The sequence below is a fragment of the Lethenteron reissneri genome, chromosome 66 (assembly GCF_015708825.2).
Source record: "Lethenteron reissneri isolate LAM-NWPU_2019-01 chromosome 66, ASM1570882v1, whole genome shotgun sequence".
NCBI classification, from domain to species: domain Eukaryota; kingdom Metazoa; phylum Chordata; class Hyperoartia; order Petromyzontiformes; family Petromyzontidae; genus Lethenteron; species Lethenteron reissneri.
In genome coordinates, this window is record NC_083844.1 from 255,789 (window position 1) to 270,426 (window position 14,638).

At 58.0% G+C, this 14,638-nt stretch overlaps 1 protein-coding gene across 1 annotated transcript; it reads right to left on the minus strand.

Annotated features, from left to right (window-relative positions):
* Positions 1-203: 203 nt before the first annotated feature.
* Positions 204-1,388, minus strand: LOC133359774 (histone H1.5-like). The gene has a single exon (XM_061578303.1). It carries the CDS (start codon positions 879-881, stop codon positions 219-221), a length of 663 nt encoding a protein of 220 aa, XP_061434287.1. The 5' UTR covers positions 882-1,388; the 3' UTR covers positions 204-218.
* Positions 1,389-14,638: the final 13,250 nt, after the last annotated feature.

The following is a 14,638-nucleotide window of genomic DNA, read 5'->3' on the forward strand; positions in this document are numbered from 1 at the left end:
AGGCTGTAACAGTAGGGGCGTCGCATTCGAATGCCGGCGAAACCGTAGCGAGTAATAGGGAGGTGGGGTAACGTAAACGGAATAGGGGATGCAGGCGGGAGGGACCCCGGGGGCCAACGGCCCCCACACAGCATCTGGTTCACTTTTTGAACGAAGTGGGTGGCTCTGAAAAGAGCCGTTGAGGTGGAGTGAATCGAGCGTCGGTCGTCCCATCGGATTCACTTCTTTGGCGCAGTCTTTTTGGGCTTGGCCGCGGCCTTCTTGGGCTTGGCCACCTTGGGTTTGGCGGCCTTGGCCTTGACGGTCTTGGGCTTAGCGACCTTGGGCTTCGCAGCCTTGGGCTTGGCTGGGCTCTTCGCCGCCTTCTTGGGCTTAACAGCCGACTTCACCTTTTTGGGGCTCTTGGCCGCCTTGGCAGCCGCGGGCTTCTTTGCTTTCTTGGGAGACTTCTTGGGCGCGGTCTTCTTGGCTGCCGCGGGCTTCTTCACCTTCTTGGCTGCCGCGGGCTTTTTAGCTGCGGGCTTTGCCGTTGACGACTTGGGCTTCGCCTTTGCGGCAGCCTTTTCCTTGTTGAGTTTGAAAGAGCCAGACGCGCCGCTGCCCTTCACTTGCGCCACGGCGTCTTTGGCCACGAGCTTCTTGATGGCCAACTTCACGCGGGCATTGTTCTTCTCCACGTCGTATCCTCCGGCAGCAAGCGACTTTTTGAGCGCAGGAAGAGACACGCCGTTCCTCTCCTTGCTGCTGGCCAGAGCCTTGAGGATGAGCTCGGACACGCTGGGGCCGACCTTCTTGGCCTTTGGAGCGGCGCGCTTCTTCTTGGGGCTTTTAGGCGCTGAAGTAGCCGCAGCTGGTGGTTGAGCAGGAGCAGTTTCCGCCATCTCAAGACGTCGCTTTTATCGCCTCGCCTCTTGGAAATCGAAATCAGCGCTCTCACGAATTCGAACCGAGCGTCCTCCAGGCCCGAGGTTATTATAGAAGCGGCGTACTGAATGCGGACGTCGCTGAGATCATCCAGCACTCAGCTCTAGTGAGGGAGTTGCCACCATACTCACTGTGTTTATCACGCCTGCCTTTGGGCTCGATTACTCCCGTAACGTTCATACTTACATGCATCTAGTTGATACATCATCACGAAGATCACTTCTTTAATGTACGTTACTTATGCAATATACGACAATGCTCACGATATAAATTATAATTCTAAACAAGTGAACAACCAACATTTGGGAGACATTGTTCGGTCAGGGCAAGATATGATGATTGTCGGTTTTCAAAAGTGTTACTGATGAACACTATTTAAAACGCACTCGAATTTTTTGCAAGACAAGATGCTTAAACATACTACTCATTTAATTCCAACGAAATATTTTCTATTTAAGTTTTGCCTCGCGCGCTCGCGATTCCTCCTCTCGCGCTATGGTGAGGACTGCGCGCCATGTCTGGTGAGAATAGAGGGGAGTGTGGAGTTCTGGTGAGAATAGAGGGGAGCGTGGAGTTCCGGTGAGAATAGAGGAAAGCGTGGAGTTCTGGTGAGAATAGAGGGGAGTGTGGAGTTCTGGTGAGAATAGAGGGGAGTGTGGAATTCCGGTGAGAATAGAGGGGAGTGTGGAGTTCCGGTGAGAATAGAGGGGAGTGTGGAGTTCCGGTGAGTATAGAGGGGAGTGTGGAGTTCCGGTGGGAATAGAGGGAAGTGTGGAGTTCCGGTGGGAATAGAGGGGAGTGTGGAGTTCTGGTGGAAATAGAGGGGAGTGTGGAGTTCCGGTGGAAATAGAGGGGAGTGTGGAGTTCTGGTGGGAATAGAGGGGAGTGTGGAGTTTCGGTGAGAATAGAGGGGAGTGAGGAGTTCCGGTTGGAATAGAGGGGAGTGTGGAGTTCTGGTGAGAATAGAGGGGAGTGTGGAGTTCCGATGAGAATAGAGGGGAGTGTGGAGTTCCGGTGAGAATAGAGGGGAGTGTGGAGTTCTGGTGAGAATAGAGGGGAGTGTGGAGTTCCGATGAGAATAGAGGGGAGTGCGGAGTTCCGGTGGGAATAGAGGGGAGCGTGGAGTTCCGGTGGGAATAGAGGGGAGTGTGGAGTTCCGGTGGGAATAGAGGGGAGTGTGGAGTTCCGGTGAGAATAGAGGGGAGTGTGGAGTTCCGGTGGGAATAGAGGGGAGTGTGGAGTTCCGGTGAGAATAGAGGGGAGTGTGGAGTTCCGGTGGGAATAGAGGGGAGTGTGGAGTTCCGGTGAGAATAGAGGGGAGTGTGGAGTTCCGGTGGGAATAGAGGGGAGTGTAGAGTTCTGGTGAGAATAGAGGGGAGTGTGGAGTTCCGGTGAGAATAGAGGGGAGTGTGGAGTTCCGGTGAGAATAGAGGGGAGTGTGGAGTTCCGGTGGGAATAGAGGGGAGTGTGGCGTTCCGGTGGGAATAGAGGGGAGTGTGGAGTTCCGGTGAGAATAGAGGGGAGTGTGGAGTTCCGGTGGGAATAGAGGGGAGTGTGGAGTTCCGGTGAGAATAGAGGGGAGTGTGGAGTTCCGGTGGGAATCGAGGGGAGTGTGGAGTTCCGGTGAGAATAGAGGGGAGTGTGGAGTTCTGGTGGGAATAGAGGGGAGTGTGGAGTTCCGGTGGGAATAGAGGGGAGTGTGGAGTTCCGGTGAGAATAGAGGGGAGTGTGGAGTTCTGGTGGGAATAGAGGGGAGTGTGGAGTTCCGGTGGGAATAGAGGGGAGTGTGGAGTTCCGGTGAGAATAGAAGGGAGTGTGGAGTTCCGGTGGGAATAGAGGGGAGTGTGGAGTTCCGGTGAGAATAGAGGGGAGTGTGGAGTTCTGGTGGGAATAGAGGGGAGTGTGGAGTTCCGGTGGGAATAAAGGGGATTGTGGAGTTCCGATGGGAATAGAGGGGAGTGTGGAGTTCCGGTGGGAATAGAGGGGAGTGTGGAGTTCCGGTGGGAATAGAGGGGAGTGTGGAGTTCTGGTGAGAATAGAGGGGAGTGTGGAGTTCTGGTGGGAATAGAGGGGAGTGTGGAGTTCCGGTGAGAATAGAGGGGAGCGTGGAGTTCCAGTGGGAATAGAGGGGAGTGTGGAGTTCCGGTGAGAATAGAGGGGAGCGTGGAGTTCTGGTGGGAATAGAGGAGAGTGTGGAGTTCCGGTGAGAATAGAGGGGAGGGTGGAGTTCTGGTGGGAATAGAGGGGAGTGTGGAGTTCTGGTGAGAATAGAGGGGAGTGTGGAGTTCTGATGGGAATAGAGGGGAGTGTGGAGTTCTGGTGGGAATAGAGGGGAGTGTAGAATTCCGGTGAGAATAGAGGGGAGTGTGGAGTTCTGGTGAGAATAGAGGGCAGTGTGGAGTTCTGGTGAGAATAGAGGGGAGTGTGGAGTTCCGGTGAGAATAGAGGGGAGTGTGGAGTTCTGGTGAGAATAGAGGGGAGTGAGGAGTTCTGGTGGGAATAGAGGGGAGTGTAGAATTCCGGTGAGAATAGAGGGGAGTGTGGAGTTCCGGTGGGAATAGAGGGGAGTGTGGAGTTCCGGTGAGAATAGAGGGGAGTGTGGAGTTCCGGTGAGAATAGAGGGGAGTGTGGAGTTCTGGTGAGAATAGAGGGGAGTGTGGAGTTCCGATGAGAATAGAGGGGAGTGTGGAGTTCTGGTGAGAATAGAGGGGAGTGTGGAGTTCTGGTGAGAATAGAGGGGAGTGTGGAGTTCTGGTGAGAATAGAGGGGAGTGTGGAGTTCCTGGTGAGAATAGAGGGGAGTGTGGAGTTCCGGTGAGAATAGAGGGGAGTGTGGAGTTCCGGTGAGAATAGAGGGGAGTGTGGAGTTCCGGTGAGAATAGAGGGGAGTGTGGAGTTCCGGTGAGAATAGAGGGGAGTGTGGAGTTCCGGTGAGAATAGAGGGGAGTGTGGAGTTCCTGGTGAGAATAGAGGGGAGTGTGGAGTTCTGGTGAGAATAGAGGGGAGTGTGGAGTTCTGGTGAGAATAGAGGGGAGTGTGGAGTTCTGGTGAGAATAGAGGGGAGTGTGGAGTTCCGGTGAGAATAGAGGGGAGTGTGGAGTTCCGATGAGAATAGAGGGGAGTGTGGAGTTCTGGTGAGAATAGAGGGGAGTGTGGAGTTCTGGTGAGAATAGAGGGGAGCGTGGAGTTCTGGTGAGAATAGAGGGGAGTGTGGAGTTCTGGTGAGAATAGAGGGAGTGTGGAGTTCCGGTGGGAATAGAGAAGAGTGTGGAGTTCCGGTGAGAAATAGAGGGGAGTGTGGAGTTCCGGTGAGAATAGAGGGGAGTGTGGAGTTCTGGTGAGAATAGAGGGGAGTGTGGAGTTCTGGTGAGAATAGAGGGGAGTGTGGAGTTCCGGTGGAATAGAGGGGAGTGTGGAGTTCCGGTGAGAATAGAGGGGAGTGTGGAGTTCCGGTGAGAATAGAGGGGAGTGTGGAGTTCTGGTGAGAATAGAGGGGAGTGTGGAGTTCCGATGAGAATAGAGGGGAGTGTGGAGTTCTGGTGAGAATAGAGGGGAGTGTGGAGTTCTGGTGAGAATAGAGGGGAGTGTGGAGTTCTGGTGAGAATAGAGGGGAGTGTGGAGTTCCGGTGAGAATAGAGGGGAGTGTGGAGTTCTGGTGAGAATAGAAGGGAGTGTGGAGTTCCGGTGGGAATAGAGGGGAGTGTGGAGTTCCGGTGAGAATAGAGGGGAGTGTGGAGTTCCGGTGAGAATAGAGGGGAGTGTGGAGTTCTGGTGAGAATAGAGGGGAGTGTGGAGTTCCGATGAGAATATAGGGGAGTGTGGAGTTCTGGTGAGAATAGAGGGGAGTGTGGAGTTCTGGTGAGAATAGAGGGGAGTGTGAGTTCCGGTGAGAATAGAGGGGAGTGTGGAGTTCTGGTGAGAATAGAGGGGAGTGTGGAGTTCCGATGAGAATAGAGGGGAGTGTGGAGTTCCGGTGAGAATAGAGGGGAGTGTGGAGTTCTGGTGAGAATAGAGGGGAGTGTGGAGTTCCGATGAGAATAGAGGGGAGTGCGGAGTTCCGGTGGGAATAGAGGGGAGCGTGGAGTTCTGGTGAGAATAGAGGGGAGTGTGGAGTTCCGGTGGGAATAGAGGGGAGTGTGGAGTTCTGATGAGAATAGAGGGGAGTGTGGAGTTCTGGTGAGAATAGAGGGGAGTGTGGAGTTCCGGTGAGAATAGAGGGGAGTGTGGAGTTCTGGTGAGAATAGAGGGGAGTGTGGAGTTCCGATGAGAATAGAGGGGAGTGTGGAGTTCCGGTGAGAATAGAGGGGAGTGTGGAGTTCTGGTGAGAATAGAGGGGAGTGTGGAGTTCCGATGAGAATAGAGGGGAGTGCGGAGTTCCGGTGGGAATAGAGGGGAGCGTGGAGTTCTGGTGAGAATAGAGGGGAGTGTGGAGTTCCGGTGGGAATAGAGGGGAGTGTGGAGTTCCGGTGGGAATAGAGGGGAGTGTGGAGTTCCGGTGAGAATAGAGGGGAGTGTGGAGTTCCGGTGGGAATAGAGGGGAGTGTGGAGTTCCGGTGAGAATAGAGGGGAGTGTGGAGTTCCGGTGGGAATAGAGGGGAGTGTGGAGTTCCGGTGAGAATAGAGGGGAGTGTGGAGTTCCGGTGGGAATAGAGGGGAGCGTGGAGTTCTGGTGAGAATAGAGGGGAGTGTGGAGTTCCGGTGGGAATAGAGGGGAGTGTGGAGTTCCGGTGGGAATAGAGGGGAGTGTGGAGTTCCGGTGAGAATAGAGGGGAGTGTGGAGTTCCGGTGGGAATAGAGGGGAGTGTGGAGTTCCGGTGAGAATAGAGGGGAGTGTGGAGTTCCGGTGGGAATAGAGGGGAGTGTGGAGTTCCGGTGAGAATAGAGGGGAGTGTGGAGTTCTGGTGAGAATAGAGGGGAGTGTGGAGTTCTGGTGAGAATAGAGGGGAGTGTGGAGTTCCGGTGGGAATAGAGAGGAGTGTGGAGTTCCGGTGGGAATAGAGGGGAGTGTGGAGTTCTGGTGAGAATAGAGGGGAGTGTGGAGTTCTGGTGGGAATAGAGGGGAGTGTAGAATTCCGGTGAGAATAGAGGGGAGTGTGGAGTTCCGGTGGGAATAGAGGGGAGTGTGGAGTTCCGGTGAGAATAGAGGGGAGTGTGGAGTTCTGGTGAGAATAGAGGGGAGTGTGGAGTTCTGGTGAGAATAGAGGGGAGTGTGGAGTTCCGGTGGGAATAGAGAGGAGTGTGGAGTTCCGGTGGGAATAGAGGGGAGTGTGGAGTTCTGGTGAGAATAGAGGGGAGTGTGGAGTTCTGGTGGGAATAGAAGGGAGTGTAGAATTCCGGTGAGAATAGAGGGGAGTGTGGAGTTCTGGTGAGAATAGAGGGCAGTGTGGAGTTCTGGTGAGATAGAGGGGAGTGTGGAGTTCCGGTGAGAATAGAGGGGAGTGTGGAGTTCTGGTGAGAATAGAGGGGAGTGTGGAGTTCTGGTGGGAATAGAGGGGAGTGTAGAATTCCGGTGAGAATAGAGGGGAGCGTGGAGTTCTGGTGAGAATAGAGGGGAGTGTGGAGTTCTGGTGAGAATAGAGGGGAGTGTGGAGTTCCGGTGAGAATAGAGGGGAGCGTGGAGTTCTGGTGAGAATAGAGGGGAGTGTGGAGTTCCGGTGGGAATAGAGGGGAGTGTGGAGTTCTGGTGAGAATAGAGGGGAGTGTGGAGTTCTGGTGGGAATAGAGGGAAGTGTGGAGTTCCGGTGGGAATAGAGGGGAGTGTGGGGTTCCGGTGAGAATAGAGGGGAGCGTGGAGTTCTGGTGAGAATAGAGGGGAGTGTGGAGTTCCGGTGAGAATAGAGGGGAGTGTGGAGTTGCGGTGGGAATAGAAATCACCGCTGCAGGCTACGCACCTCCACGTATCCTCTGGAGCGCCACCCTCAGGGCCTCCTTGCAGGCGGTGGCTCTGCGCTCCAGCCTGAACATCGCCATTCTGGCCTTGTGCACCTCCCTCAGCTCAAATCCCCTGAACTCCTCCTCCTGCTGCTCCTCCTCCTCCACGCCCTGCAAGATGCTCCACACGTACTCCAGGGCTTCCGCTTTAGTCTGAGCGGAGGGGGCGGTGGGGTGAGGGGGCGGAGGGGGTGTGGGGGGCGGAGTTGGTGCGGTGACCAGCGGTGGCTAGGAGATGTTAACTCCCTCGCCTGGTACGCAGGAGGTCGCGGGTTCCATCTCGACCCTGACACCTCATCGGATTCCTCCAGTACAATACATATTTTAATTCTGATATTCTGAATCTGTAAATCTGATTCCATACATCAAGCAGAACCATGCCGTCATGCTGAACCTCGGTGGGTATGGCAGGCCATGCCTCTTCACAACTCAACTAATTAATAAACTAATTATAATAATGTAGTGGACACCATGACGACAGAGACAGTTGAAGTAGAGGCAACCCATATTTATTAACTCTGAGCCCGTTACAGCTTCACACTTGAAGAGGTAACGGCCTCTTCACCCGTTCTCTCAAGGGAGCTAACTCCCCAAGCTAACTCACCGACTCCCCACCAATACTACGACCCTCCTCTCAAGGAGACTACCTGACCTGGCCCAGCCAAGGCACAGGTCCCGACCACCAGCCACACGAATCCGGCCCTTACAAGGACATCAGCCTTCGCGGCTCTGGGGTCGCACCACTGGCTTGCTCTGCCCGGCCTTTAGAAGGACAGCGGGTCAGAGGAGTCCCAGGGTCTAGCTAGCTGGACTTCAGCTGGTTCTTCGTCCTTGGCTTGTTCGAACTAACTCTCTCCTCTCAGAGTCTCGCCTTTTATACGATTCCCCACTGAGGGGCGGGGTTCTGTGGGATCACACACACCCCACAGCCCCCTCCCCTCGGGAGGGGCCCCGGCTAGGGATATCACAACCGCCCCGCACAGGTAAGTAATGGGAGTTAACCGGAGCTGGTGTGCGCGCGTTCCAATACCACCACCACCACAATAATGACGCACGTCTCTGGTATAATTATATAGAAATTACTTTATAACACAGACCAGTGGAACATTTTTTTGTACTTTTCGTAACAGCTATTTTCATTGGAGTATATGACAGGTCAGGCTCTGCCTCGCCCGTCTCCCCTGACCGCACGTCCCTGGTATAGCAGTATCTAGTAGTATGTATGTACGTTGAATGTCTTTGTCACCGTACGTAGCCAACCTCGCTAATGGGAGGTGCGGGGGAAGGACAACAAACTAAAGACAACAGCAGCAGCAGCTGTAACGAGAGGAGTGCCGTGCGCTGTGCACAGAGACCTTGCGCTTGCTGGGAGCTGCCCTCGCGTGAGACTCTCCCACGGTGGCCCAGCGTGAAGCAGCCCCCTTGCCTCCTCCTGCGTGAACACACGCACACACGTGAACACACGCACACACGTGAACACACGCACACACGTGAACACACGTGTGAACACACGGACACGCATGAACATATGCAAGGACAAAGCTCCCCCGTATAGCCTTAACAGACTGTAGGGGCAAGTGCTGTTAGTGAGCACCTATGAAGGCCAGAACGGTACACGAGGGGGTGGGTGGCCAGCACCACGCCCGACCGTCTTTGTCTCCCCAGTGGTGATGTTTACACACCGCACCAGGTACTCAGTTGAGGCTGAGCCGACATAGGGGAGGCCCAGGACCGGTTCAAATAATCGTCACTGGTGTTGTGTGGGGGTCGCTAGCCCCCGAAATCCCTCCCTCGATAATTCTAACGGCCGGGCTAGCATCATCAATCGCCCCCCCGCTGCTAAGCGAACCGCTGCTAAGTTCCTCACCCATGGTGTGGGAGCCGTCGCCCGAGGGTTCCACTCCACCGCGGGTCCGCGTAGCAGGCATGGTTAATTACGTACGCGCACACCCACACACACAGCTCTGTACGGCACTCACTCTTGCGCTTCTCTGCGCCGCGCTGGCCGCTCACGTTACAATCGCGCACCTGGGGTACGCCGATTACGCACGCCGCGAGCTTACGCACACACAGTACCACACGCGTTCCCACACGCAACCCGCGCGCTCAGCTCCGCGCAGCGCTCACTCACGTGGCGAACCACTGTGCACACAGCGCACCCACACGCTCACACTGCACGACAAGATCACGCGAGACCACGCTTCGCTATTAATGATTTATTATATGCCACCTGCGAATTGATGTTGAATCAGTGAGTCGACGAGGCTGGCCTATTCCACTAAACCTGTACCTATTCCCTATTTATCGGCTATGATTCTAATTCCCCTTCTTACTCACTGTTAAGTGTCCACGGCGGTCCGCTGATCCTTCTGTTAACCGCGTGCCTCGGTGCGTCGCACGGACGTCCGGGTCGCTGGCTCGAGCTGCGTCTGGTCGCCTGGCGCTGGAGTAAGAGAGCGATTTCCCCTCTGCGCTCCTCTATTTATCCTCCCTACCTCCCAAAGGGGATGCTGCGCTGAACAATGGGCTCGTGCACCCCAAGCCCGCGCACGGCAGTCCCCAGGCGCTGTTGATATGCTAATCAGTGTGCTGCGTGCAAGGCGTAAATCCTAATTACTCCCTTACCCTTCCTACCAATGGGGCTTGCGCGCTCAAGCGCAATTATCCCAACCCTCCATGACTATGCGCAACAGCCCCTGTGACCCCGCTATTCATGCTGTCCCGTGCCTCCCCTGCTTGCCCCGTCGACTCGTGGGGGTGTGTGTGGGGGGAAATGCGCCTCAACCGCGGTGGCCGAATGCCCCACGCCGCGACCACACCATATTAAGGCCGGCAGCAGCGCCGCGGTACCACGTAGCACGGGGGAGGTCATCCAATTCCCTGATCGCCGGAAACCGTGAGAATTAATCCCGATAAGGGTCTCTCGGATAAAAACCGGTCGATCAGGTAACCTTCCCTTCCAGCTCTATGGGGGGGGGGGGGGGGGGGATGCGTGCGGGTGTGTGCTTATGTGGGGCGGGTGATTGGGGGCAGTGCGGTGGGGGAAGCCGGGCGGCTCCCTGGCTCGGCAGAGCGGCCCCGTCGCTGTGGCACCACATAGCCCCCCGGGGTGCCAGTCCCCGTCCCGGGTTGACTTGAGCACCTCGCCTGGGTTGCCCCCACGAGGTATCGCCGCGGGGTCCGCGGGATTCGCCCGGCCCTTGTGGTTGGCCTCGGGGGTGGCGGCTCCGTCTCCTGGGGCTCCGGCGGGGGTCTCCTCCTCCATTCCAACGGCTCCCCTCGGCCTCTGGCACCTGCGGGCTGGGGAACAAACTCAGAGGCGGTGGGGTTTAAGGGTCGCCGTCCTCGTCGCCCCCGGCCCCGCCCGGGGCCCCTCGGAGCCCGGGGCTCCGTGGGGCCCATGTACTGCGCGAGGCCCCCGGGCACGGGGGGTGGGGGGACCCCGGGGTTTCGGGGTACTTGGACGGCGGGGCTCCCCCCCTCGGGGGCTGCTCGCCACGGCTTCAGTCGGCGGATGTTGACCACCATCTCCCGGCCCCTCTCTCCTCCCTGAATCAGCACCGTCCATGGTGAGATCTGCCGTCTCACAATCCAGGGTCCTCGCCAGTAGGTGGTCAGCTTCCCCACCTGTCCGGCACCGACGCGGGGAGTGTACAGCCACACCTCGGAGCCCGCAGTGTAGAAGGGGGGCTCCATACGGGGTCGGGCGCCCTGCTCTTGCCGCTGGTGCGCGGCCTCTCCGTGCGGGCAGGCTCGGCCCCTGGCCCCTCGCAGGGTCTCCAGCAAGTGCTCCACGGGGTGGCTCCCTTCCTCCCGTTGCGGCGGAGGAACACCGAACAGCAGATCTGCGGGCAGGCGAGACTCGCGACCAAACATCATTAGGAACGGGGTCTGTCCTGTAGAGGTGTGAACGGCGGTGGTGTAGGCGAACAGGGCATAGGGAAGGTGTTCGTCCCAGTCCTGTTGATTCGCGGCCGCCATGCGTTTAAGCTTCCCGGCCAGAGTCTGGTTCATCCTCTCTACCATCCCGTTCGCCTGGGGGTGATACGCCGTGGTTCGGTCCTTCTGGATCCCGAACTCTCGGCACAGCGCCTGAAATAATTCGGCCTCGAATTCACTACCCTGGTCGGTAATGACTCGTTCGGGGATCCCGCACTTAAGTACATAGTTTTCCACGAAGGCCCGGGCCACTACAAGGGCTGTTTTATCTGGGATAGCCACCGCCACGGGGTAGCGGGTGAAGTATTCCACCGCTACGAGAATATATCGGTTGCCCCGGTGGGATCGTGGAAAGGGCCCCTGCAGGTCGATTCCGACCAACTGATTCGTCCGACTGACTCGGAACGGCCTCAGGGGTACCTGGTACCTCGCCGGCTTTTGCCCACACTGCTGACAGGCCCGGCAGCCCTGCACCCAGGCGGCCACATCTTGTGCCAATTTGGGCCAGAGATACTGGCGACGCAGGGTCTCCCGGGTGCGCCGTTCCCCATCATGGCCCCCGAGTGGGTGGTCATGCACCAGCCGTAGCAGCTGGGGTCGCACCTGGGCAGGAACACAGATGCCCCCCGGCTGGCCGGCCTCGGTTAACTCCCGTACCACTCCGTTCCGCACACACAACCGGGCATACAAACCGCTCCAGGGTCCTGGTAGGGCGCTCTTTTCCTCCCGCAGTGCCGCCTCCACTGCCGCCAGATCCGGATCTCGCTGCTGGGTCTGTCTCAGCTGCTCGTCGTTTAGGCCCGGGAAGGCGCAGCCGACGTCCTCCTGGATCCGTCCGATCGGGTCCCGAGCCGCGGGTCCCGCGCTTGCCGGGCGGTCGACGGGATCCTCAGTGCCACCTGTGAGGGTTTCTGTGGCGCACACTGCACTCTCCCTCGCTGGGGGGGGGTCAGTGGCCGCGGCCTCTCGGGGGTCCGTTGCCTGCCGGCAGCGTCCCCCCGTGAAACACGGGCAGGCCTCCTCCGCCCTCGTCTCGGCGTACACCGTGGGTCGCCTCGATAAGGCGTCCGCGTTTGCATGCGTCCGGCCAGCCCGATACTCGATTTGCAGGTTGTACTCCTGCAACTGCGCCAACCACCGGGCCATCTGCCCCCGCGGCTCCTTGAATGTAAGAAGAAACTGCAGAGCATAATGGTCAGTGCGTACGCGACATCTCCTGCCGTACAAATACGGTCGGAACTGTTTGCATGCGAAAATCACGGCGTACAACTCTTGGCGGGTCACGCAATAGTTCAGCTCGGCCCCACTCAAGGTCCGGCTGGCGTACGCGATGACTCGTTCCGCCCCATCCTGTACCTGTGACAACACCGCGCCCAGCCCGCTGCTGCAGGCGTCGGTGTCCAAAATAAAATCGGTGGTAAAATCGGGGAAAGCGAGGGTGGGGGCGTGGGTGAGGTGGTCTTTGAGAGTGGTGAAGGCCGTCTGGCAGGCCCCCGTCCACTGGTAGGGGTGCTTAGGGGAGGTGAGTTGGGTGAGGGGGCGTGCAATCTCGCTGAATCCCTTTACAAATCGACGATAATAGGTGGCGAGCCCCAAAAATGATCTGATCTCCGTCAGATTCCTTGGCCGTGGCCACTCCACTACGGCGCGTACCTTCTCCGGATCGGTGCGCACGCCTGCCTCGCTGACGCGATGCCCGAGGTACCCCACCTCGCGTTGTGCGATGTAACACTTACGTGGCTTGAGCTTGAGATGAGCCGCTCGCAGCCGCTGGAACACCTCTCGAAGCCTGGACCAATGCTCAGACAAAGATCTACTGAACACTATCACATCGTCCAAGTAAATCAGGCACTGTTCCCACTGCAAGCCCCGCATCACCAACTCCATCAACCGCTGGAACGTCGCGGGCGCGTTAGTGAGTCCGAACGGCAACACTCGAAACTCAAACAGGCCCATCGGGGTGGTGAATGCTGTTTTTGGCCGATCCTCCTCCGTCATCTCCACCTGCCAGTAACCGGACGCCAGATCGAGGGTGGAAAAATACCGCGCTCCTGCGAGACTGTCGAAGGTGTCGTCGATGCGAGGTATGGGGAAGGCATCGCCGAGCGTGACTGCGTTTAGTTTACGGTAATCGACGCAGAATCGGGTTGACCCATCCTTTTTCGTTACTAGTACCACCGGGGCTGACCAGGGGCTCGCCGAGGGCTGAATTATGTTATCGCGAAGCATGTCCCCAACTGCCTCTTTGATTTGGGCGCGTTCGGGTGCGCCCACTCGGTACGCAGGGAGTTTGATGGGTCGGGCTGCACCGGTGTCAATTTGATGCTTAACAAGGTCGGTCCGACCCACGTCCGAGTCGTGTTCGCTGAACACGTCGGCATACTCCCGCAGTAACTCGCGCAGCCGATCGGCCTCTCCCTTAGGTAAGTCCGCCCATGGTACATGTAACGCGTCGAGCAGGGGAACGACCTCGGCTCGGGGAGTCGGGCCGACTCGCCAGGCCAGGTCCTGCTCACCCTCAGGACGACCGGGGTCCTCAGCCCAGAGTGCGAACACCGAGTCGTTAGAGTGGCGTGCGTGCAGGGGGTGTACTGTGGCTATCGGGGTGCGCCGTCGCAGTATCGCGGGGGTATTGTGGGGGTTAAACATCCGCATAAACAATCGGTCCCCATCTGCGTTTACCAACGTGGCGGATCCCACAACCCCATACCGTTTTGCCAACTCCGGGTGAGGAGTTAGCATTACCTCCCCTGATGGTCGGAGCGCGGGGTCGGTGGGGGATGTTGCCACCGGCACCAGCATCTCGGTGAGCGGGCCGATGGTGACTGCCGTCGTCAGGATAGCGGCCACAGGTGCAAAGCGGCGGCGCGTCGGTTCTCGTCCCAGGAACGGTATCCGCTCGCCGTTGCTCTCCATGGTGGCGCATCGCTGGCGGGGTTGCACGTTGAGTCCCAGCCGTTCTAAGAGGTCGGTACCTGCGATACACTCGTGACACAACGCACTCGACACGTAGAACTCCTGGGTGCACACCTGACTGCCTATGCGGACCTCTAGGGTGGCTCTCCCCAGCAGCCCCATTCCGGCTCCGCTCGCAGTGTGCAGCGCGCGGTCCGGTGCCTGCAGGTGACGCACGTCGACCCCGATCGCGCTGCAGTGCGCTGCGCTCACGAGCGAGGCCACCGCCCCCGTGTCCAGCAGGATTCGGGTACGCACTCCGTTACCTCCCCTTCCACCAGCGACGTGGCCCCCGTGATCCCCGCCACCAGCTCCCGCAGCCAGTCGCCAGGGAGTCACCGTTTCTGTGGGCGTTGTTGCTGGAACCTGTGTGGAGATCACTCGCTCGCCATTATTCTCATTATCGTCCATTTGTATCGGGACCGCGTCGATTGCACCCCTAGTTGGTCCGCTCTCTAGGGGGCGTTGGAGTTTAACCCCCGCGTCTGTCTCGCTCGGGTGATTTCAGGACAGTCCCTCACTAGATGCCCTCGGCGATCGCACATATAACATGCCCGGGGAGGGGGGGCGGTTCCGTAGCGGGTCCCCTGTCCGCTCCCTCCCCCCCCATTACGCCGCTGTCCACCCTCCGCCTCTAGTCGGGCTACCCTCCCAGATAACCCTCCCACCGTGGCGCGTAGGTCCCCCATTTCGGATCGGATGGTCTCAACGGAGGATTGCAGTTTGGTCATATTTTTATTTGCTTCCTCGCGTACCTGGGTTACCCTTTCACCTACTTGGGTTATCATATCTCCCATGCCGGCCTGTAACCCGGCTACCCACCCCGGGGTCGTCTCGTTGGGTCTCTGTGGCTCTCTTTCCCGGCCCCTTACCGTCCTCGCGAGCTCCTG

Bases quoted from the DNA above. Each gene is read 5' to 3' on its own strand.
- LOC133359774 (XM_061578303.1), bottom strand. From the start codon at position 881: ATGGCGGAAACTGCTCCTGCTCAACCACCAGCTGCGGCTACTTCAGCG.